The sequence below is a fragment of the Opisthocomus hoazin genome, chromosome Z, assembly GCF_030867145.1.
Source record: "Opisthocomus hoazin isolate bOpiHoa1 chromosome Z, bOpiHoa1.hap1, whole genome shotgun sequence".
NCBI classification, from domain to species: Eukaryota; Metazoa; Chordata; class Aves; order Opisthocomiformes; family Opisthocomidae; genus Opisthocomus; species Opisthocomus hoazin.
The window spans coordinates 31703219-31728886 of NC_134454.1; the positions used below are offsets into that span (position 1 = coordinate 31703219).

The 25668-nt window shown below is 42.5% G+C and overlaps 1 protein-coding gene across 2 annotated transcripts in view; it reads left to right on the forward strand.

Annotated features, from left to right (window-relative positions):
• Positions 1–25668, forward strand: part of GRIN3A (glutamate ionotropic receptor NMDA type subunit 3A) — a 77029-nt gene that overhangs the window by 42351 nt on the left and 9010 nt on the right. For both annotated transcript variants that reach the window (XM_075411354.1, XM_075411355.1), the window contains 3 exons: positions 11332–11477; positions 12910–13025; positions 15040–15191. In XM_075411354.1, the coding sequence (XP_075267469.1) occupies positions 11332–11477; positions 12910–13025; positions 15040–15191 (414 nt within the window). The remainder of the gene's footprint in view (positions 1–11331; positions 11478–12909; positions 13026–15039; positions 15192–25668) is intronic.

The window sequence follows — 25668 nt, forward strand, 5'->3', positions numbered from 1 at the left end:
GTGTAATCTAGGTCTCAGTGCTACAGACAAGCAAAAGAAGAAATTATCTGTGAGTACCTAGCAGTGTCAGTGCCTTCCTTTGCCCAGCAAGCCTGCAACTAAGGCCTGGATCCAGTAAAACTCTTCATTATCAAATCATAAAATAGGGTCTGGTATTACACGATCTCCCCAGGGAGTGGGCTGTTTTAGTGACAAGGGGGCTTGAGCAGGGACTTTGCTTCCAGGCTTCTAATGCAGGAGCACATGTTGGAGATGCACCGTAAAGTCAGGAGCATGTCGAGTAGTTCAGATTGTCTGAGGCAGAATAATTGTGAAAGGCCAGAGGACAGAAGAAACATTTCAAACATGCCAACAAGAAAGCATACAACAGCAGAAGCTGAGGAGCTGGAAAGATTTTCCATAAGGTAGTCCAATATCTGGCCTTTCTTTCTGCTAAAAGTGTCATTCTTTCAACAATGTAATGAGCTTTTCAGGTACTATTGTCACTTCTGTGGCAGCTGTCAGCCTTTCTTTGCCTTCTCTAGGATGCACTTGAAGTAGCTATGCCTTTTAATTTACTATGGTTATATTTTTACTTCTCTCGATCACTTTACCTTCAAAACACCCTTTGACAATGTTCCTTTCCACATTGTATTTTGATAGAAAAATATGAAACCTGTTGAGATTCATTTAACAAAAAGGGCTACACCTGTGAATCTCACCATCAGCAATATCATTGTCTTATCTCACCTAACTTTACATGTCTGCAGTGGAGACATTACATATGATTTACTCAGTCTAATACGCTTTTACAGTTAGTTGGGAGAGTAGGCACATTTGGCTGCTGTTCAAGACACTTACTTCAGGACGAGATCACCCACACCATTCCCTGGAAGTACCTGCTTCTCTCCATCATGCATCACGGTGTACTAGCGTGGCCAGCACTGATGTCTCACAAACACTGTAGAAGCCCCAGGGAATACACTGCAGACACCTACAATCACCCTGAGAGGCCCCATCCAGCAAGTCTTTTCAACAGCCTTGGTGTGCTTTGGGATTAATCCTCAGAAGTCTCTGCTTCTCAGTTAATTTAGAGGCATTATGGCCATTATTACATCAGTTAAACAGTCCAGAAATACCAACTGGCAGTAACTGCAGATGAGCTTTAGCAATACCAAACCATACAAAAGGAAAGGTCCAGCCACTTTACAGACGTTTTTCATCATTAGAGCCATGATTCAAATACCCCTGCATTTAATGGTAATTTCCCTCAAGTTCAGCAAGCTTGAGAGTGAGACCATAACTCTTGTGTGTTTAATGATAAATTTTCTTCCTGAAAAAAAGGAAGTCCTGTAAGAATTACACTGAAGAAAATGCTCTTAAAGACAGCCATGGTCTTTCACAGCAGCAACCTAAGATGAATCATTATAAGGAGTACCACTTGCACTGCTGTGTATTAAATATATAATGAAATAGCATGTATTCAAATATGCATTAAATGCATTAAATTGTATAGCAAAAAAACAAGCAACAAACTCAGTGGAGTTAACAGAAATGTTACTGCTCCCTTGGGCTTTAGTATCTGTACAGGACTGCAGGATTCTTTTCTTTTTACAGTTAAAAGAAGTTGGCTGCAAAAACTATAGAGTGTGTGTTTCTGTGCAGGAAGTCATTGGACACAGGAAGGTCATGACTCACAATATCACAGCGTGCTAATTAATACATGGTGCTTTTCTGAGTATTAACGAGTCAATGAAGGATATGAACTCGAGAGGACTTTTAAGTGTCGCAGAGACCAAAGTGAAAAAATCTCAAAGGAGAAATTAAGTATCAAACTCCAGTCAGAATAAAGAACAGGCGTTGCAGAGCAATCTCATAAAGGATGAAAGACACTTGCAATTTAGAGAGGTGAAATCTTGGCTTCTTTAGCTTCTCAATGCAATTTATGGTGGTGAACACGCGACTTGTTTAGATTCCCCATCACGTCGTTAAACCTTTCTTGTAAATTTACGGCTTTAGAGGCTCAGAATCTGTATAGTTCAGATTTTTATCATTCTGATATCCAGTTTATCAGATCATGCACTGCAGTGTTCTCAAATCAAGTTTCCTTTCCCATCAAGATCTGCTTTTTTATGTCTTCTTGCCAACAGTTATCTTTTTGGTATCTTTGCATATTAACCACTACTGCTCCAGGTCTTCACTGACATAGATTGCCTTGTACTGTCACCTGCTGTCTTGGCCACTCTTTATCTTACCATGCTACTTGTTTGATCCAGAGAATGTAGGGGTAGGGGTGGAAGGGAGGAAGTCCTGCCGCCTTCGTTCCATGTGATGCAGGTCATGAATGTTGTTCTTTCAGCACCAGAAGGAAATAATGTGTTCTAGAATTTTCCCAGCTGTATTCACATCGCTGTCTTACTCTCAAGCTGCAGTATACCTGTATGTCCTGTGGTTTTAAAAAAAAGGCAAGCGAACCCACCACCAGAAATAGCAACTGCATCATAGGTGAGGCTCAGACTCTTGCAAGAAATAATGCAAGCAGAGAAATATAAAGAGAAGATGTTTCTAAAGTAACTGGCAAAGAGGAGCAGAGAACAGTGAAAATGCATAAGGTTGATCTTACTGCCTGGCAGATAGAAGATCATCGCACAACTGACTTAGCAGCACTGAGAATTTTTATTGTTGTTCACAAAAGTCACAGCCATTGTGATCTATAAACAGAGACCTGGATACTAGCTTGGCTCACTGTCCTATTGACAGAAGTCGTCAGTCAGCTCCTGCAATGATCCGCTGGATTTCAGGGATGCCAAGGGGTCAAGCGCTTTAGAAAAAAAGTCGTTTTCACTGAGTACAGTAAGATTTGACTGAACACCAGGTAAAGTCAAATAGTGTTGTCCATATTCCACTGTGCAAGAGGTCAAGGTATCCAAATGAGCCCATCATTTTTCTTTTACACTTCATGCTTAACACATGCCTTGCTGTTCCAAACAGATTCCAAGACAGAAAAATAGAACATTGAATTCGAATGTTGGATCTGTCAGTAACAAAGGGACTCCTTCTGACTTACGTTCATTTGATGCTGTTGAACCAAAAGCCAACAGCAAATGAATGTTTAAGAAATTAGGGCTGCACTGGTAGACAGTTCCACAATCTGCAATTGCAAACCTCTTCGTCCTAGTAACTGGTGACCCATTTGCAACACGAAACCATTGTCTGTTCCTTTCCTGGAAAACAGAGCACTAGCCATGCCTTATGAGTTTAGAGAGTGTCACCACAGAGGACTGTGCTCATGCCTTGTACCTGGGGGTCAATTGCAAGATGGCCAGGGGGCAGGAGGACTGCCAGGGTTGCCCTAATGAACCAGCAACAGACAGAACAGGAGAAATCTGTAAGAAAAAGGATTTGAAAGATGATTGTTTTGAAGACGAGAAGGCTACCTGCACTTTAAGCTACTGTCACAGACAGAGCACTGGAACAGGCTGCCCAGGGAGGTTGTGGAGTCTCCATCTCTGGAGATATTCAAGACCCGCCTGGACAAGGTCCTCTACAACCTACTGTAGGTGACCCTGCTTTGGCAGGAGGGTTGGACTACATGACCCACAGAGGTCACTTCCAACCCCTACCATTCTGTGATTCTGTGATTCCCCCTCCAGCCCTCAGCTGGTGGTAGAGGACTGTGATAACTTTTCATCTGCAGACCTGAGACTCAGGATGGAAGGACAAGAGGGATTATTTAACCAGACATCTCCCATGTCTCTTTGGTAGTTTGAGCATGTATTCAGCCAAACAGTTCTCCTTCCGTCGCCTCTAATTTGAAAAGGACTTCACCTGCCCTAGAGCAGCATTAGCCCTATTTTACAGGTAGGAAACGGAAGAACACCCATCGATGAAGTGACTCAGCCTGGAGCATTTTTACAGCTGCTTTGTGCTGCTGAAGTACAACACTGATCTATTGTCTGTTGGGAATTACATCCTTTTTTTTTCCTCCAATAATTTACGCTTACTATGTTATGTTTCTCAGCTCTCCTGGAGAAAATTCCAGCTCAAAGATCCCTCTGTCCAGAAAACTCCTTAAGTGCTATTAAGAAACAGGGATAAACACACCATTAAGTTCATAATCACCAGAGTTCTGTTCTTATCAAGCTTTTTGTACTAAGACACCATCCAGCAACTCAGTCAGCAGGGCGATTTTCAGAAATTAACTTCCCTACGACAGACTAGAGTCACCAGTGTCATCCCTTAGCTGTACAGCTTCTGCAACAAGACAGAGAAGTAGAGCAGATCTTGTAATTAATTATTAGCACTTACACAAGGAGCACCAATACAGGGGCTTTATATTTTTAAACAGAGACCTAAGTCACAATTTTTTTTCATGTATGCTCTTGTTGCAATGCAAGAGAATAAACTGTCAGTACCGGACTCTGCATTTGTTTCTAAATTCAGTTTAGAAACTTACTGCTTATTGACTTCAATGCAGCTGTAAAGATTTATGCCAACTAATGACCTAGCTGAGCTGGATTCAAAGTGACAGGATTTTAGCAAAATTTGACATTATCCTGGCAAGCCAAGAATCGGCTCCACTGACACTTTTTGCAGCAGAGAAGGGAAATGAGCTTTCAAATGTATTCTGCATACACCATCTCCTGGAGGCCCTGGGAACTTCTCAACTTTCCAAGCCTGAGCACATGGGACAGTTTCTGAACAAAGCCTCCACTTCCAGAAGTTCAGCTGTGAATTTTCATCTGCTAAAATCTGAAATTTATGTGCTTCACTGTGAATAGTTTTCTTTTCTTTCATCTCCCTCTGCACTCCATAAATATTCACTAGTTAGTTTTCAAAAACTCTTGCAAATAAGTAGGGAAAAGCCCATGAACAGTTCTGCATTGTTTGGGTTTGTTAAAATTTTGTTTGTTTTGTTCTTTTCACCCTGAAACTTTGTACTAGCAATTACATTTCTTTTATCAGTGAATCATGAGAAATCTATTAGCAGCTAGACAACCACTTAAATGTTTGAGTGCATAAGGCAAGATGAAATGCTATCACTGCATGCACCTAAGACAGAAGACTCATTGCAGAACAGCAGATCTCTGAAAGCATGTCAGTTCTTCACAGTAGAGCAGTCCACTTAATGCTACACCTCTCCAGTGATTAGCAACTGAAACTGAACAATTTTTCAAGATTCTACAGCAGTTCCCTGGCAGAGCTCATGCTGGCACTGGCAGCAACTCAGCTGTTACACGAGGTGTCCATTAAACACTATGCTTGGTGTTACACCAGGTAACCAGCACTATCATGAGGCAGAGCTACTGAAACCTTTTCATAATAATTTTTCCTCAGAAGTTGTTGGAAAAGTTAAAGTGTTTTCAGCCATGTTCCCCCTTTCTATACCCTATTAAAATTAAAAAGAAGTATTGTAGGTGGTGGTAAAAGCTGAATCCATGCTAATTCTGCATCTGACACTGCACCCCACTGTATGCTGGGTTGCCCTCTTCTGATTTCCCTCAAGGAATAATTCATGGAGTTGAATTTTAGAAATAAGAGGCTAACTGAATGAATGATGAAATCGTTTTAATGATTTGAGATGCCAATTAGAAATTGAGTTCCTGAAGCATTTTTCCTCCAGCCAGCTGTCAAGATGCACAGAACAGTCTTGAATCAGATTCTGTGAGGCAGTTAGTGCACCCCATCGATCAAGTACTGGGAAAGCATTTCCTAGATTTCAGTCACTTATGGGTCCATTGCTTATAGAAAATAGCCAGAATTTCAGTTCCCAGCAGTTGCTCTGTTTAGACCTTCCTTGTCTCTTCACAGCTCCCAGCAAGCTCAAACTCCACAGGATCAGAAGGCAATATTCTGTTGCCTGTTTTTTTGAAGTTGACACCATCTTTTCACTGTATTTATATTCTGAACACCTGGGTTTCCTACACACTGCAAGAATACATGACAACCAAGTGTGATGCAAACCTCAAAATGACAGCACACATAACAACCAGGGCACCAAGGAGGGAGAAGTCTTTGAGCCAAATCTTCTAGCTTTGCAGCGCTGAAAGGTCATACAGAAGCAGAACCTGCTAGAAAGACCTCAGAGCCCAATAGCCCAGCTTTGGAATATGTCAAAGTTGACTGCTGGCAGCATCTCATGCATTTTCAGTTTTAAATCCCAGCTTGCATAGGGTATTTCTATGCCTGAATCTTTTCAAGTCTGAGTCTAGGTGTTCTGAGCCTAGTGAATGGCACTGAATGCAATGGCACTGTATTACATAAACAGGAATGTGCCAAGTAATGCAAAATCCCTGACATTTAGGATTTTATTTTCCTGTTTCTGCTCCTGTGGTTTTTATCACATTGGTATTTTCATGCATAATTGGCACCTCAAGCCACAGATGTATGTTTTTCTCAACATCCTCCCAAATAAAATGAATTTTCCACCTCCCACTCAGCAGATGTTTTAACAACAGAAGACAGAAACCAAGAAGATCCAGAAGTAAGGTGCCAAGCCAAGGGAACTGGTAGCTGCAGTATTTGCTTTTGTCAGTAAGCAGCACAAACATAATTTGCCTGGCAGCACAATGCTATACATGGTACAGAAGACTCTGAGAAGTCCCAAAGCTTTTGCTGGCACTGTCAGAGAAGTTCGATGTTCTGTAGAGCTCTTGACTTTATTTAAACACAACATAACCTCCCTGTCTCAGTGCTAAAGTGACCCAACAACAATTTCACCTCCTCAGCACTTGGAGGCATTCACATTACCCCTTGTTTTCCTACACAGTGTAAGAGAATATTACCCCTTGTGTGTTTTCTTACCAATGGTAAGTTTTCTTAAACAGTGAGTCTTGTTCTTGGAAATACTGGCACAGCCCATGCATCCCACAGTACATATGTCCTTAGAGGTCACAGGGACAGCATTGGTGTCCTGATTCCTGAAAGCATACTCACTTCCAAAGTACTTTAGCCTTTCTCCTGCATCTTCATCTTGCACTTGCCAGCAGCATTTCCTAGTCCTCCCTCCCAAGAGCTCTGTCTTCACAGAAGGTGGGTCACTTTCCTCAACCACATGCCCCTGACCTGTGCAGCAAGGTCCTCTGGTCTTGGGATTCCACAGCCCTGAACCTGTGGAGTCAGAGTATTGATTCAAGATGACAAGTGCTCAGCCCCCTCTGGCACAAAATCCCTCTGCTGTGAGCACTCTCATGACCATCTCTTGAGTTTGCCCCATGTACTAACCCAGATCCAAATGGGAGGTCAGCATGTGTCTCACGACACATGTCGACTTCATGTGCAACAGCTTTCTCACAGGAGACTGGCAAGATGTTTCTAAAAATTTGGGGTGCAGCCAGGTAGTATGGCCATTCATGGTATACACCAGTGCTTCAGATACAAAACTCAGTTTACTAATACCAAATCCCTGATCTCCAGTATTTGAGCTTCAGAAAAGATACTGTTGACTGCTAGAGCTTTCCCCTTTTTCGGGAGAGCCACTGATCAGCTTCACTAGATAGCATTTTAACCCCTGAAGGGCATTGGCTTTTAGCTACTCCATTGATATATTCATATACATTGATATATTCATACTCTTACATTTCCCAGGCCATTGGCACCCCCTTACTTCTCCTACTGGGCAGCTCAGCTGGTGCAGTTTGCAGTTCACTGTGGTGCTGCGGTGGCCTTGCTAGCTAACCTTTGAGGGCTGGTTACTTGCTAAACACTAATGAGTCCCACATGGCAGCAATGCTTGGCTCCCATGTATTGCATGGGAAAGGCTGCTTGGGAGTACAGAGTTAGCCTACTGGCTGTGGAGCAATTGTATTCAGGAGCAATGACCTGTTTAAAAAAATGAGCTATTTCCTTTGCTCCCAGGTCTTGAAAAGGGAGATCTGGTAGTTAAAGAGACAAATAAACAGGGATCTATCATCTGTAACCGTAAATATCGTTACATCTTATTCAGTGAATTGCCAAGACAGGACTTCGTTGTCCCCTGAAAGCCTCTCTCTAGGTTGAGACAAACCTTGTTCTTTCAGTTTCTTACAGCCATAGATGTCTGATTTTAGAGGGACCTCGTAAGGTTATCTAAGCTGAGTGCTATGAAAGCTCATGTCTGGAGATGGATCTGCAGCTATTGAATTCATTTATTTTTAATTGTACTTGAATCAGGGCAAATCTCCAGGTACTCTACGGATAAAAAAGTGTCAACAGTTCCTAGTCCCTGTTACCTTCCACACTGACTGTGCTTTGAATGAAAAAACACAGTGAAGTATACACAGAAGTGTAGTCTTCACTTATGAGAAATGCCTATAATTTGGACAGCTATTTCTTCTCAATAAGATAGCTTTTATATTTGGTATTACTGATAAAAAAGCAAGTAGTTCTCCCCCAAATCACCAGTTAAAAAAAAATAATCCACTCTGGATTCTTCAAACGCTGATTTTTCAGGGTTCATGATTTCTCTGAAGCCCTAGGCATTAGGATTCTGTTATTGGTATAAAGGCAGACTCTTTCAATATAGGACACTTAAAAAAACACAAAAGAAACAGAGCATGAGAAAAAGAAAAAAGAAATATAAAAAGAGATGAATAATAAGACCAGACTCACAGGAAGGCTGTGACATTTACCTATCCTGTTGGGACATAGATATTTGTGGTTTCCATCTTTTCACAGAATCTTCCCAGGAGAGGACTACAGAAAGTAAAAAAGCAGCAGTGACAAGTGATGAGTCTTGTTTCCACCACGAAGTTTTTAATCTTCTGTTGAAGCAAGTAACCTGTAGGAGTCTTAGCAGATTAGCAGTGAAGGTATTGCAGGTAGTCCAGTATCTGCTTTTGGCAGCATTTTGCATTGTTAGTCCACGTTTCATATAGCTGCAAGCAAACCTTTTCCTCATGTGGATAAGCAGCAGTAAGAAGAAAATAGAAGCCCCAAAAGACATAGAGAATTAAAATGCTGTTAAGATTTATCCTTCATAAAAGGAGTCAAGAGTCATCAGATACAAAGTTGCAGACACATAATTATGGTTAAGAAAAAGCATGTATTACCAGAAGCAGGAAGAGCACAGGATGCACAGGATCACTAAATAACTTCCCTACATAGACTTTCCAAGACTTCCCACCAGACGTATGTTGCTAGAGACAGGATATTAAGCCAGATGGACTTTTGATCTAATACATATTCCAATGTTGTCATCATCTATGGTGAAATTTGACAATGTGCCCAACACAAAGCAAAGCACGGACAGTCCTCAATAAAGCGTTTGAGACTGCAAACTGCATGGAGGTGCAGTTAACTCTCTCTTTTGTATTAGCCTTTCTTATAAAAACTTAAATATGTAGCTCGATGTAGACATTGGTGACACTCTGAGTGAGGGATACCTTCCAGTGAAGTCAGGCATCAGTAGTTTTTATCTACAGATCAGATGTTGCACTGCAGTTGGCATCACTAGGTCGGCCACAAATACCACAACATCTAAGCTGACTTAGAAGGTGGCAGTATGGTTCAGTGTTGAGACTCAGTGGTTTCTTTGGTCTCTTCACTGAAACTGTCAACAAATAAACCCTCAAAAATAGTACTGACTGTGGCGACTAGCATCTTGGGACATAGAGTGCATGGAGCCCACTCCAAGCTCATAGTTCAAGCAAGCCATCTTCTACGTCTCAAGACTAGACCTAGATTTGAGTTGACAGCATTGTGCTAGAAGTCTCCATGATGTACTGTCACAGCACCGCTCTGTTATTTATGTCTTCTGGCACTTGAATGCTGCTGCCACACTTCCAGGCAAGAACATTTCCCTCTGTGCCCACAGTCCTTCTGGCAGAGCATGCACTATGGCCAGCTCCGGATGGAGGCACACTCTGCATTGCTTGTCCTGTGATCATCCAGACCAGAACACCTCAAAAAACATGTCAAGACTCCCTCCATGCCCACAGTCTTGCATTTACTCACAGGTCCCATTCCTGGGTTGCAGCCCAGGGACTAGATCAGTAGAGAAAAATGTGGAAAGCACCTACCCACTTTCCAGATAAAAATTACCAGTAATGCAGTATATTCATAGCTTCCAGGAAACCAAAATACCACCCAAAAGACCTTTCCCTGTTCCTTTTCAGACTGAACTAGATGACTGTGCGTTTACAGCCTACCTCTATTATTCTTAAAAAAGCTATGAATATTCTTTTGTCCATGGGATCGTTGAAGAGAAGAGTGGGAAAGGTCTGTTGTGTGGCTTTGTATTGCCCTACACTCTGTTTCTCATAAACGATAATGCAGAGATCCAGATGGACCAGTGGAATGCCTCCTTGCTTGGCCTTTGCAAAGCAGAGCATGGCCCTGGTGAGGTCATCTTTGCAAGCTGCTGTGAAGACCATGAGCTTCCTGGGAAGCAAACAAAGCATGACGACGTCAGCCTTAGCTTATTTGGCTTCCTGCACTCTGAAAGTTTCACCTTTTAGAGGCTGGTGCATTGCTGAAGGTTTTCCAATTAGTATGGTCTTGTCAACGCTTGGCCATCTCAAGGAAGTACTTGGTATAGTAGAGGACACCGCCTGACACCTCCATGGCAGTCTGAGAATTTCCCCACAAGTCGCTATATGCTCCAAAGACAAACAGCGTACTTTAGAAACAGAGCTCTGTGAAACTTGTGAACATCCAGACTGGGCTTTAATACAGAAGGTGGAGCCAGTTGTGAAAAGGAAATGACACAGAACTGCAAAACTTGTCTGTATGTGTACAGCCTGGTAATCAAGCTTACAGCTTGGGCTATGCCAAGGGGTATTCTCACTCCTTCTTGCTGGCAGGGGAGACTTTTTGGTGTCCACGACACTTCAGTCCTTAGTTTCTCTGTGGAGTATAGCAGCAAAGACAGCAGCGGTCTGTGGTATGGTGTCTGGGCTTCTAGAAATGAAATGATGGTGCTGTCCTTCGGCAGAAGACTAAATGACATGCTTAAGGGGTCAGTAAAAGACATTCTGCCAAAACAAATCCAGACTGTGGGTCCTTCACTGGCCACCCAGAGCCCCACAAAGTGGATGCTAGCAAGCCTGGAGGCTTCTCACGACAGTGCCTGAAATGTTGACTGGCTTAAAGGCAAGTAAGACAACTAAACACCTAGATTTGGGGGTTCAGGGTGTCTCAAGGGAAAAGTTTTTCACATTTGGAGAAAATCCTGAGAGTACACCAACAGGCTAATCAGTCACCTTGTAAGTCTTTTCAGACTGTTTCTGTGATGTGGAAATCTGACTGCAGGAAAACATCAGAAGCAGGTCTATGAATGCTGAGAATTTCTGACAAACTGTTGACACATAAGACCAAAATACGAGATGTAAACGAGGCAAACGACTCTGCTAATCTGTAATTTCATCTCCTCAGCTCCACCACCCATCCCAAGGGTTTCGCTTTGGAACCGTGCGAGAAAGCAGCGCAGAAGACTATGTGAGGCAGAGCTTCCCAGAGATGCATGAGTACATGCGACGGTACAATGTCCCCACAACCCCGGATGGAGTAGCGGATCTAAAGTGAGCCTCTGCATGCAACAAAGACCAGAATGCACGGCAGTGAGATGGTGATGGGTTTCTCACTTTCAGTGTCACTTATCCCACAAAACAGTCATTGAAGGCAGCGTGACAGATAGAGAAGAAAGCACGCAATTGCCTGTCGGGCGTGATACTTGGACAGCAAGCGAGCGTAGCAGCAGCTGAAGTGTTTCTTGGGGAAACAGTGCTTCGCACTAACTGCTAGTATGCCATGAAGCATGGGCAACATATAAATCGTGGCAGGTTTCTTTGCTTGGGACCCCTTCGTCAGGCAGTGAGAAACATTCAGAAAAAAACATCACAGTCCAAGCAAAACATGCGAATGAAGTTCCTCAGCTTCTCTAGTGTGCTGTGAGGAGAGAAGTTTCTCAGTGAGAAACCTTAAAGTGTTTATCATTAAAGCAAATAGAAGAAGCATTAAACTGATAAGAAGTAATAAACACCAAGTCTTCTTGCTTTAGAGAATCATGGTATAGCTGTGTTTCAGAGACATTTGTGCCTAACAGGCTGGGGTCACACAATCGATTCACTCTGCCAGGAAACAGGAGAGGTTATAATAAGCCTGAAATCATTAATTCATTTTAGACATAGAAGTCACATAACAGATGGTCTGAGAATTTTTCGACAGAAATTTTTTCCTGTTTACGTAGTTTTCCCAGACCCATCCTAATGATAATTAAGATGCGTCGCAGTTCTGGGTTAAAGTGGAATCAATCCATCGAAATCAATGAAGTAATGTAACTTCATGTCAGAACACTCAGACCTTTTAAAGTGACAAGAGTGGAGGTTGCAGTCCCTGGACTAGATGAGAACAGGCACTGCAGCGGTTCTTTTATATCATTTTATGCAAGTGTGCTATTCATAAATGATTATATTAGTAAAATTCAGTCCTCTGTGTTCATGAAGACTGAACACAGAGAACAGCTGGTCTGGGTGAAGGAAATTAATTTACCTTATATTCAAGGAGAAAGGGGGAGAAACACCTTTGTATGAGCTATCCTCCTGCTTTTTTGCTCTAATGACCATAAGTTTCACATCAAAACAAACCAAGACAGCAGCAGTACTTTAGCAATTTTTGATCTTTTCCAATAAAGCTTTGTGCTACCTTTCAGTTGAGTCAAAGTCTAACATATTGTCATATTTTCCATCTTTCAGATCAGTAGTATTTCTGGGAAGCAAAATAAGTCCTGCGTATTAAGTCCTTCATTGTCCTGCTCTAGATGCACAAAGTTTGTATTTTATGCACAATTCCCTTTTTCAAAATACAAATCAGTTTTACATTTAAAATCGCAGTCCCTGGTCTCTGTTTTCATTCACTAATCTTCCAGACAACTGCGTAGATAAATGTTCAGTGAGCATCACTGAGTCATAGACCGTGAAGTGATTCTGTTTCTGACTTTCATGTTGAATACAGGCATGATCCAGAGAAACTTGATGCCTTCATCATGGATAAAGCACTTTTAGATTATGAAGTGTCAATAGATGCCGACTGCAAGCTTCTAACTGTGGGAAAACCCTTTGCCATTGAAGGTAATATCAGTTTTACAACATACTGCTTTATTTCTCATGTGTTGATTTGCTTTGTTGTGATTTGATATTCTCAATCAAAGTATGCAGGTGAAACTGTGGACCCGTTGAAGATTACATAAAATTTTCAGTGATTAAGCAGAACCAAGGTTTCGCTCTTTTTTGTCGTTTTTGAACTTCCAGATCACTGGAACCATCTGTTGCCGTGCTCCATATAGGAATTATTCAAAGTGCTCAGATGGTCCATCTCCAAACAAGTAGGGAGCACAGTCCATTTTACTGCTCACAAAGAAATAAAGTAGCTCCTGAAATGAGGCTTGGTTTTTGTAGGCTCACTTTTATTACACGTGTTCAAAGCTTAGTGAAATATGTTCAGAATGCTGTTCTACAGTTTCGCTCACATCTGAAGCAGATAAATACTGTTCCCGTTTTAAAGGTCAGCGCAAGATTCCCGGTGAATCTGTAGCTAATTGAAGCTAAAGGGAGCTTACCCTGGTATGCAGCCTCCTGCAGCCCTGGTGTATTAGCAAGGACAGATCGGAGGGCAGCCTAGAAGCCAGGCTTGTCTGAAGCTGCCTCCAGCACGGGTGAACACATTAGCAGCTATTAGACGTCAGGAATCACTTTTGTGATAGATGGCCAATGAAAATGATTGAAGTTCCCTCTTTCCTCCCCTCCAAGGGCAATCACTCTGTCTGCTCCCATCGCACACTAAAACAATCTCCTTCAGAAATGCTCAAACCTGACTGAGGAAGGCAGTATGCTAAATGAAGGCCATAGGACGCAGAGCATTTTAATCATTTCAGCTACAAGTCACCAGCACTAGGCATTTTGTAGAATGCGCCTTTTTGCTATACCTCATCAGCGTCTCCCATTTGAATTCACACCAGAGACCTGAAAGCAATCCATTTTCTTCTCTTCTTTTTGTTATTGGGGAGGATAGATGCACAGAGATCTGTTCAGGCTGTAGCAGGATTTGTGTGTGTGCAGCTGCATGTTTCACCGTCTGCGTGCAACCTGATAAGTCTTCCACTTCAGAAAGGTCAGGTCTGCTGAAGTAAACCATCGGCTTCCACAACTTTGAATCAAGTAAAGCGAATTTCAATACAGAAAAAACAAATAACCCCCAAACTATACATTTTTACATAACTTAATAGTGCCCAGTTGTGAAACACTTCAATGTATGGAAAACGTGGTATTCATGAACCCTAGCTATGCCTTCTCTGAAACCATTCCTCCAATGTTAGCAAATGTATTCAGGTGGAAATACAGCAACAATATGGAAAAATAGCAGCAAGGGAGACTATTGAGTTGTAGTACTCTGCATTACTGAAAAGCAAGATACTGTGATGGCAAATTTACCACTTATACACTTATGGAGGTTTTTTTTTGTTTCTTCTTGTGTGTTTTATTATTTTTTTAAAGGATAGTCTTAAAGTCTGAATTGTGAACTGAAAAACAAAAAATCCACAATGGACTAGAAAGGAATCTCTGCAGACAATTGGCAGGATGTCTCTGCATGCAACTGCATGTCTTCCAGGCATGAATCGTATTTGTTTTTCTAAACTCAAAACCCAGATTCTGCAAATCAGAAGACCATATTTAGAATTACTGAATCCATTTTCACCTACACTAAGTGCTTTACCAGCACTTTAAACTAGTAAAAGATGACACAGTGGCTAAAAACTGTATTTATTACTATCTGAAGGTCCGTGTCACTGCTAGAGCAGAACTGCTCGAATGGGAATTGAACGTCTAGTTTTACATATTACTTTTGTGGCCTTAATAATTTTGAATTTGCATATCCTGTTTGTATTAGGATAGCTTGTTATGCACAGCAAAAAGTGTCATCTCAGCGTTCTCAGTCCATGGTAAACCAGCATCCAGGTTTGAACTGGTTGGCTGAAACAGAATGCCAGCTTGATCACCCATGCCAGTAGTTGATAGCTGAAATGAACATACTTTACCAAAAAGCCAACAAGTAAGAGAGAGATGATTGTACTGGTTTTCCTTCTAGGATATGGTATTGGTCTTCCCCCCAACTCTCCCCTCACCTCAAACATCTCTGAACTGATAAGCCAGTACAAGTCCCACGGTTTCATGGATGTTCTGCACGACAAATGGTACAAGGTTGTTCCATGTGGGAAAAGAAGCTTTGCTGTCACGGAGGTAAGCAACGAACTGAGGTTCATGTAAATGAGGAATTGCTAAAGTTGCCAGTTATTTCCCCTCATTCACAATGTGCGGTAGACATACACATGACAGAGATGGGAAGCAGCTGAAGAGAAGCATTAGGCTTCAAAAGCAAGAGATGCTAAGCCCAGCAGCATTCAGATCAGAACACAAGAAGAACATCAGTAAGACTGTGCTGCTAAGTTAGGCATGGAGTGCATGCATGAGAGAGCACTTCTGGAGACAAACAGGGCATATAACGCAGCATTAAAAGAAGTGATGTGGCACACTGCAGAACAAATCTATCTAATTCCACTCAGTTATGTGTATTACCATCTACAGGATCTGTCAGTGTTTCTGGACCATCTCAAATGGGAGCAATAGCTAAAATAGCTAACACAGAGACCAACAAGAGCAAAAGAAGCAGAGAGAGTGGGAACTTAGCACATCCCAAATTTCTAATAAAACCCTGACTAATTCCTAACACAGGTGGCAGCTACTTGTACCAAAGGTAGGACTTCAGCCTAGAAATGCTCCATTAAGATACTGTCGTGGTTTAACCCCAGCCGACAGCTCAGCCCCACACAGCCGTTTGCTCGCTCCCCCTAGGTGGGATGGGGGAGAGAATCAGAAAGGAGGAAGTGAGAAAAGTGGTGGGTTAAGATAGAGACAGTTTAATAGGTAAAGCAAAAGCCATGCACACAAGCAAAGCAAAACAAGGAATACATTCACCGCTTCCCATCGGCAGGCAGGTGTTCAGCCATCTCCAGAAAAGCCACGCTCCATCACACCTAACGGTGACTTGGGGAGACAAAGGCCATCACTCTGAACATCCCCTCATTCCTCCTTCCCCCAGCTTTATATTGCTAAGCACAACATCATATGGTATGGACTATCCTGTTGTTCAGGTCAGGTCAGCTGTCTCAGCTGTTTTCCCTCCCAACTTCTTGTGCACCTCCAGCCTCCTTACTGGTGGGGTGGGGTGAGAAGCAGAGAAGGCCTTGATACTGTATAAGCACTGCTCAGCAGTAACAAAAACATCCCTGTATTATGCAGTTTCCAGCACAAATCCAAAACATAGCCCCACAGTAGCTACTATAAAGAAAATTAACTCTATCCCAGCCCAAACCAGCAGAGATGTCATGCTAAGAACAGAAGAGAAGCAGGTCTCGTCTAAGTAGAGTTACAGAAAATGGAACTACATCTCCATGGGTTTACGTCCTGGTATCAAATCAGAAGAGTTATGCCAGCTCATGGCAGCTGCAGATATAGACCATTATTTATGAGAAAAAGAATCCTCTTATCAGAATAGGAGTTTTTCATGAAGTTCCCTAGACTGTCAAGTAAAAAAAGCACTGAGGAATCAAAAGATCCAGCATGCCTGAAGCTTAGAGCATACACTTTTAGCTCAAGGTGTTCCAAAAGAGGTAGGTTACATGTTCTCACTGGTACAAAAATCAGAAGTTGGCTATCTCCGCCTCAGAGCATTCGGTCAAATATCAGACCAACCCTACGTGTTCCCCAAGGAAGTGGTAGCATGGCCATTCTCCCCTAAAAGAGAAGCCCAGCACCCCAGGGTTCTCACTCCTGCCCTACAGTGGTCACCTGAGCATCTTCTCTGCAGACCTCTTACTGCTGACTAAATCACTAGAAAACTAGCATTTTTTAGAGATCAGACAAAAAAACCCTCTGACTTCCTTAATACATGGATTATTGGGGTATTTCTGCATGTCTTATTACATTTTTACCTTTTTCATTAAGATTGTATCAATATGAAATAAATTATATTTTAACATCACACATTCACAAATTCAATTTATTTTTATTCAATTTGTTAAATTTTTCCTTTTTTCATGTGATTAATTCAACACAAGAAAGCACATTTAAACAAAAGTGTGTATTCATTGCTATTTCTGATCTGGCTTATCTGAAGATTATATTATCATCTAACAAGACAGGTATCTGGGGAATTTTCTTTTCAGTGTAGATGACATATCTGTTCCTGACAAGCACTTCATTCAATGACCTTTTGCTACTCTACATTTTAACACAATCTTTTGAATTAAACCTTTGGAAAATTACCAGACAGTAACAGTATTAATTACCACAGCTGTCTTAAAAGTGAATACTTTTGTAGCAGAGACAAACTTAACTTCTTAGTAATTCCCCAGTGATGAGACATAAGGAACTTCCTCTGATCATGAGAGTCTTACTCCAGTTGCTGTATTCCTAGAGAAACAGCTAAAACACAGAATCAATTATAAACATCTTCCAGTTAAAAAATATGGGTTTGTTGTGTACTGTTCTTCTCCAAGAATATGTATTTGTTTCTTTAAGCCAGTGGTCTCTAGAGTGGGGTGCATAAAGCCCCTGGGGATGCGTGGGATGATCCACTTCATTGCAGGAAGGAAATACTAGAACTTCAGTAATACATATATATACATAAAAAATAAATTTAAATAAATATACATATATGGGGGTGAATGCTTAAGGAACTTTTTTCTGCTATATCAAATACAGTAATAGAGAAAATAAGCACTGGCTTGGCAAACTGCAAAAAGCATATTATAAAAACAATTGTATTTGTCTTTTTGTGAAGAAAAGCAAACATGAGCAAAGCTAGAATAAACCTTGCATTCAAACTGGAGAGAAAAACATTGATAGGCAGCATGTATTTTTTACAGTTACTCTTCTGAAAGCCCTTTGCAATTTAAACATACGAGGAAAGACCATGCCATTTTCCTGCACAGCTACTGCTAGTGCATCATCTCTGAGGCAGAATCACAGAATCACAGAATCACAGAATCACAGAATGGTAGGGGTTGGAAGGGACCTCTGTGGGTCATCTAGTCCAACCCCCCGGCCGAAGCAGGGTCACCTACAGCAGGCTGCACAGGACCGCGTCCAGGTGGGTCTTGAATATCTCCAGAGAAGGAGACTCCACAACCTCCCTGGGCAGCCTGTTCCAGTGCTCTGTCACCCTCAGAGGGAAGAAGTTCTTCCTCATGTTCAGACAGAACTTCCTGTGCCTCAGTTTGTGCCCATTGCCCCTTGTCCTGTCACTGGGCACCACTGAGTTTGGCCCCATCCTCCTGACACCCACCCTTGAGATATTTATAAGCATTTATTAGGTCCCCTCGCAGCCTTCTCTTCTTCAGGCTGAACAAGCCCAGCTCCCTCAGCCTCTCCTCGTAGGGGAGATGTTCCAGTCCCCTCATCATCCTTGTAGCCCTCCGCTGGACTCTCTCCAGTAGTTCCTCATCTTTCTTGAAGTGGGGAGCCCAGAACTGGACACAGTACTCCAGATGAGGCCTCACCAGGGCAGTGTAGAGGGGAAGGAGAATCTCCCTCGTCCTACTGGCCACACTCTTCTTGATGCACCCCAGGATCCCATTGGCCTTCTTGGCAGCCAGGGCACACTGCTGGCTCATGGTTAACCTGTCGTCCACCAGGACACCCAAGTCCCTCTCCACAGAGCTGCTCTCCAGCAGGTCCACCCCAAGCCTGTACTGATGCATGGCGTTGTTCCTCCCCAGGTGCAGGACCCTGCATTTGCCTTTGTTGAACCTCATCAGGTTCCTCTCTGCCCAACTTTCCAGCCTATCCAGGTCACGTTGAATGGCAGCACAGCCTTCTGGTGTATCCACCACTCCTCCCAGTTTGGTGTCATCAGCAAACTTGCTGAGGGTACATTCTAACTCTTCATCCAGGTCGCTGATGAAAAAGTTAAACAAGACTGGGCCCAGTACTGACCCCTGAGGGACACCACTAGTTACCAGCCTCCAACTAGACTCAGCGTCACTGATGACAACCCTCTGAGTTCTGCCATTCAGCCAGTTCTCAATCCACCTCACTGACCACTCATTCAGCCCACACTTCCTCAGCTTCACTAGGAGGATATCATGGGAGACTGTGTCGAAAGCCTTGCTGAAGTCGAGGTAAACAACATCCACGGCTCTCCCTTCGTCTACCCAGCCAGTCATGTCATCGTAGAAAGCTATTAGATTGGTCAGGCATGATTTCCCCTTGGTGAATTCATGCTGACTACTCCTGATAACCTTCTTTTCCTCCACTTGCTTGATGATGACCTCCAGGATAAGCTGCTCCATCACCTTTCCCGGGATGGAAGTGAGGCTGACCGGCCTGTAGTTCCCTGGGTCCTCCTTCTTGCCCTTTTTGAAGATTGGAGTGACATTGAAGAACTGGCAAACCCAGTTCTTCCACTTCCCTAAATTTTCATTAACTCCTGCATGTTCAGTGATGCAGTACCGAGAGTTACTGGTTTCCAGGTAAGCCCTGTGTTCATGGCATGAACAAACAATGACATGGTTTAAATACTCAGAGATTCCTCAAGACCTGCCAACAAAGGGAGAGCAGGTGGGAAACAAGCTGTGGGAAAAAAAAATCTGATTCTGTCACGTGAATAGTCCCACGGACTTGCTTTTTCTCAGTGTTGAATAAGTTTTGAGCATGGGGTCACAGCTGGAAGACACACTGTTCTTTAAAATAATTCAGTCTTCTGAGTGTAACCTCCACATGATGTCCAGAAAGAGGGGTGGGTCTAGCTGCTCTGGGGCTGGTTATCTGACTGTAGTCCTCATTTCATCTTCGGTTGTGCTAACCCAACATGCATAGCTCAGTTTTTCTCCAGAGGCCAAGGTCCAACAAGCTGGTTCAGGTGACTGAACTAAAGGATTCTAAAAAGTCACTCAGAGGCTTTGTGAACATATCCTCATGTACTTGTTATGCAACCAGAAAGAGTGAGCAGAAACAAAAGACCACTTGTAAGTCTGTGCCATTGTGGAGTAACCTCTGCTAAGTCCAGACCTTCCCTTTCCGGAATTCCCATGAGCTTCCCCTCCTCTTCACACACTCCTCTTGGCCAAGAACTTGCAGAGTTTAGAACTTGGAATTTCACAGCTGGGACAAATTTATTAAACAGGGCCAAGCAGCAGACACTCTCTAAAGTATAGCATCACTACATCAAGAAGCATGGGAATTGCTCTCAGTCTTATGTCAGTTTCTATCCTTTACTCCTGTACAGCCCAGAAATCTCCATTATTTAACTCCCCGCAGTCAGTCACAGTAACTTTCAACAGATTCACTGAAGTGTGGACAATGTTTAACACAGAAGCAGATAATTATTTTTTTTAAAGTCTCACCTTCTAAGCAGGTAGTCACATGGATGATATACCAAACTAAGACCCAGCTATTGCTTTTTGATAGCTAGAGTAAGGGTTTTTATTTTTGTACGTCTTTTTGATAAATTTGGTCTGTGACATACTGCACCTGTTGACCAAGAGTAAAGACCCAAAAATGGGAATATACATAGGTGAAATATTGAACAGTATAGCCTTTAAATGGGTGAAATACCCATCTTCCTTTTCTGACATTACCTCTTCAGGCTGTACCTGATTCTTATCCACCTGCCACTCCTGCCCACTGAGGTTAATTTTTCTTTAGATTTGTTTTGAGATTCATCTTCCTACTCATCATTTTTTTCTAATCTCTCACTGGAAAATTGTATTTCCTGTGGCAGAACTCACCGCTAGCTCTTTCCATCTCTTTATCTGGCAGCACCTTGCTCATTCTAAATTGCATTTGAAAACAAAGTTGTCTCAGAAAGGCAAGATTCAGACTGTAGCTGGAAAATTTGCAGTGAGTCCTCAAGCTGAGAAACCAAATAAAGACAAGTTTGAAAGTGAAGAGGTCAGTAGGGTTTGACTCCACTGCTTTGTATTAACCTCTTCAGCAAAAGCACTTGCCCAAGGCATCTTACTCTGGCCAGCATCCATTGGATCATTCATGGGAGATGCAGCTAAGACAAACTTGGAATTCATTGCTGCAGTGAATTGCATCTTACCCTCTCCACCAGAAGCAGTTTTTGGTAGCAATAGCTGTTCACACTGCTTGCTAGTCATGAGCAATATCGTTCGAGTACTCTTGATTTAAAATTGTCATCCTCTGGTCTCAAAGGAATTTCTTTGTTGTAAATTTGCGAACTCCCTACTTAGGGCAGAGCATAGTGCAGGAGGGAAGTGGGGTTGGCAAAGTTATGTTTGCACATTACATCTGAACATAATCAGTGTCATTTGTTTTCAATTTGCATACAATACACTTATCCCTTCCTTTACGCTGCTGTTATTCTCATTAATGCCACTTCAGCAGGAGCCAGGCTCTAGGACTTTCACCTCCAGCACATAAGCTCCACCCAAGTGCAGGAGAGCCTGCCAATTCTTTCTGTGCATTTTTGGGAACCAGAATACAGTGAATTGGCAGCTTTGCAACTTTCTGCTCATGGTAGCGAAACAGCTACAGCACTAAGCCACTGTGTGACAGCAGGCGCAGTGATAGCCTGAACAGGCAAGATGCCTGTCAATTAGCAGTCATTTTGACTGTTAAAACCAGGCAGTAATGATCAGGGCAGGGTGTGCAAAAGATGAGCTGGCACACCATGATTTCTCAAGGCAGTATGAAAGAGAAGGGCCCCTTCCTGGTCCAGGGAATAGTCAGGCTTTGGGAACAGACTGTTTCATAGCTTCTAAGCTACATTTTTTAAAATGTTATTGTTGAAACTGTATCTTCTATTTTACTTGAAAGGCTTCTATAGTCTCCACTGGCAATTATCACAGGATGACTGAAGCTGTAGAACTTAGGGACTGGTTTGCCCATAGACTAGCAGTTCAGTCAGATACCAAACAATACATGGAATAAAAAAATTATATATTGTTACATAACAGTATCCCAGCTATTAATATGAACAACTTACTGATGCGTCACACAAACAGTATCTAACCTTACATTTACAATAACAATATAAGCAAGCACACAAATGACGCCAGCCCAAACTGACCCCATTACTGCAGACCCACCACTTTCCACGGGTGATGACACTGGGACAGGCATAGTGCCGTGCACCTGCTGCCGGTGCCTGACGGAAGGGTCTGCGCTGGTAATGGTGGGGAGCAGTCACTGACTGTGGGCTTCCATCTGATCCAGACCAGGCACACAGTAAAGACAAGGTCCTTTCATCCTCTCTTCTTCCCTCATCAGTGGTGCGATCCACTGACAGCTCTTCTCTGGAGTCTTTGAAGGAACTTGATGAAACTCTACCTGCCGTGGCTTGTACCTAAATTAGTGATCTCTGGCTTCGGCATCACCTGGGATGCACAAACAGTGTCTCCTTCCTCTTGCCATGATTTTGTCCAGCTGTCGTCAAGCAAATTGTGTCTTTCTGCTCCGAGTTTTGCCTGGTCTCCTGAAAGGTCAAAAGTTAAGTTTCCTTTTTTGTTATACCAGTCACCTGCCAACTCAACAATCAGTTTTCTGCCCATTACCTTGAAGCTGTGGTTTATATGCTTGTCACTGGTGCACTGCAGGTGTCAAGGGAAGGCGATGCAGACCCCTGCACAAAGGGAACGAACTGCCCTGTGCTCATGAATAAAAGCTGCCCATCAGTCACCTTTACAGTATCTTGTCACCAGTGCGTGAAGAACAAACACAAAGAACAGGAAAAAAGGTTTTGCTGTCAAGACAATTTGCTCAGTCTGCATGTTTGCTGTCTAAGAAGGAGAGATGGCCCTTGCCGACTGGAGGACTGGGAACATTATGAAGAAGGGTGTCACAAAATGGCAGACGTTGCATTGTAAAGGGGTTATCTCAATGTGGGGAGAGGCAGTGCGATCTGGACTCACCCTGGGGAAAAAAAATACTTTCCACAGTGATCCTGAAGACAGGAGTGTATGAGTACTGAGTCTGACAACACAGTCAGGAGAAGCATGTTTTGAGTCTCCTGGAAATTAGTAACACATTAAGATTCACCTGTCAACACTGAGAAAAAAAATAGTTCACTATCTGAGGAGACAAAGCTGTTATTCCCAATTCATCAGCCTGTGATATCACAGAAGTAAACATCTTCTCAGTACCTAATTCAGATAATATGTGTATTGTTTTTCTTCCCACTAAGGACAGGGCTCAGAAAATGGATGAGTTGAAACAAAAACATGTATGACAAAAGGGAGTATTTTTCAAAATCTGTGCAAAACTCCTCACAACAAGAGGGGAAAAAAACTTCTCTTGCTAATGTGAGACAATGATTTACAGTATCTTAAAATTTGGGACTTGAAACCCTAAAGCCACGGTCACTAGTCTTTGCTAAGGATAATCTCCCTACAGAGATTAAATATATATTACTTCAGTGCTGCCACTTCTTTGACAGCACAGAAAGCCATAAGAACGAATAGTAAGTAAATAACAGTCTCTCTGCAGCTACAAGAAATGCCACAATCTAGAGAGAGGGACAGGTTTTAATACTGCTTAGTTACCTAAATACCAGCATCAGCATCAGTAGGATTTTGGAAACCTACTGAGATGCCCAAATGAGTTTAGAAATCTGTCCTGCATATCCGTCTACACCTAGTAAAACTGGAAAGAATTCCTTCTTCACAGAGGTGCTGCAGAATTTAACTTCCTGATCTCAGCAAAGCTTTTAAAATTCCTTGTAGGGAAAAGGCTATCAAAAAGAATAGCTTCTTATTATATTTAATACACACATGATATCCCTATATAGTGTTTGGGTTCAACAGTGTGTAGCATCAATACCTGTGCTGTGCTGCCAACCAGCAAAGTGTCCACAAAAATTTTTAGAGGCTTCTAATTAGTCAAAGCTGGACCATAGGCGTATTTAGTGGCTTAGTCACTGGTCTCAGTACAACCAGGGGGACTAAAGCATTTACAGTCTTCTGTAGTATGGAGTAAAGCAGGAGTTTTGCCCCTGAAATCCAATAATGAAATCACAGAGTGCTGGTTTTATCTCTCCTTCTCCCTTCACGGAGAACAAAAATACCAAACTCTTTTCTCCGCATCCCCTTACTTCTCTTCAGGGCCCAGAGAAAAAGCATGTAACTATGGAGGAGATGGCAGGAAATGTTTAGGTAGCAACTGCATATATGGGTTGATAAACCAGAAAAGTCTCTCCAAGGATAGAAAAGCAGATACCTCCACTTCTGTTCTTGTATTTGCTGGTTTTCAGAAACTGCCAATTTCCCAATTTGCAAGTGGCAAGTAACTTAGAGACTGTTGCCAGTGCAGTGCTTAGCACGCATTAGCTGTAATGGTCACAGGATTGACTGTGGTTGCTTATTGCTTCAGGACCACCACATAGGCATAATTGAGTTCCTTCTCCCAAAATACAGGGAGCTACCTCCTGAATTTATGATTACAGAGTTGAAGCAAGGGCTGGGTTAATAGAGAATACATCGCATTGTGGGCTTTTATTCCTTAAAAAAAAATAAGATAAGATACTGCAGTAGAGAAAGTCATCAGCTGGTTTTCTATTGCCAGCAAAGACCTAACACACACACACAACCCCAGCCAATTTAGCAAGGAGGAAAGCAGTGATACAGTGATACAGACAATCCATTTCATTGCTGCTCTTTCCAAATACATTCTATACATACAAATACATGCACAAGCTACAAAATAAGCAGTAGAGCTTGCTGCTCTGATACTGGTCAGCATGAAGCTATGAAAATGAGAGATGCCTCTATTAGCTGGTTGCCTTTGTTATTTAACATGTGTGTGTCTACAGTAATTATGAACAGCTGATAAATTGCCTTTTTACAATGGTATGTAAATGTGGTGATATTGCTATAAATAATCACTCCATACACTGTAAGACACAGTGTGCTAATTATTTCTCCCCTACCTTGTTTCCCCACTTAATTTAGTCTCAAAAACTTCCCTCTACTGTGCAGCCTTGATCAGGCAGCTCTTTCAATGCACTACCTTCTTTATTGCTAGAAGAAATATTATTGATGCTTTGTTTTGGCATTTCTTTTCCTAGGAAAAAGATGTCTTGCTTAGGACAATTTCAAAAGCTATCCATTACAAGTGAAAAATGCATCTGAGATGCCAGTGCTGGAATTTCGTTCACCTGTTTCCAGGGAAGGTAGAAAACTGTTCTGCAGAGTTGACAGGACAGTGAGCCAGACCCTCATCAGTATAAATCAGAGCAGACAAGAGAGTTATTTTTCATGTAAGGCGCTGGCCAAGAGTTCTCTCTGCAGCAGTACTCGAGTGGCATCAAACCCCAACCTCAGGCTGGAGGAGACATCTCATGCATGCAGGAATCCCCACTGCAATTGCCACTGTGTCTCTTTTTTTATTATTATTTTGAATGGCTATAGAGTTTTATAACATTCCATTAAACCTAGTTCCTGTTCTCAGAGCAATATAAATCCTCCGCATCATGCAGCAACCGAACACTAGCAGATCAGGCCGGATCTCCCCTGCCTTGTGGGACTTCTGCATTACTTCTCAAGTAGCTAGGCAAAAGGACCTTCACCCAGCTGATTCACCAGTTCCTGCCACCAAGGGAGTTCGTGGCAATGACCACCCATAGATTGTTACTCTGTGTGACACCAAACAGCAGAAGCCTGGGAGCATATATAGATAGGTATGTGTCCTGGGTTTG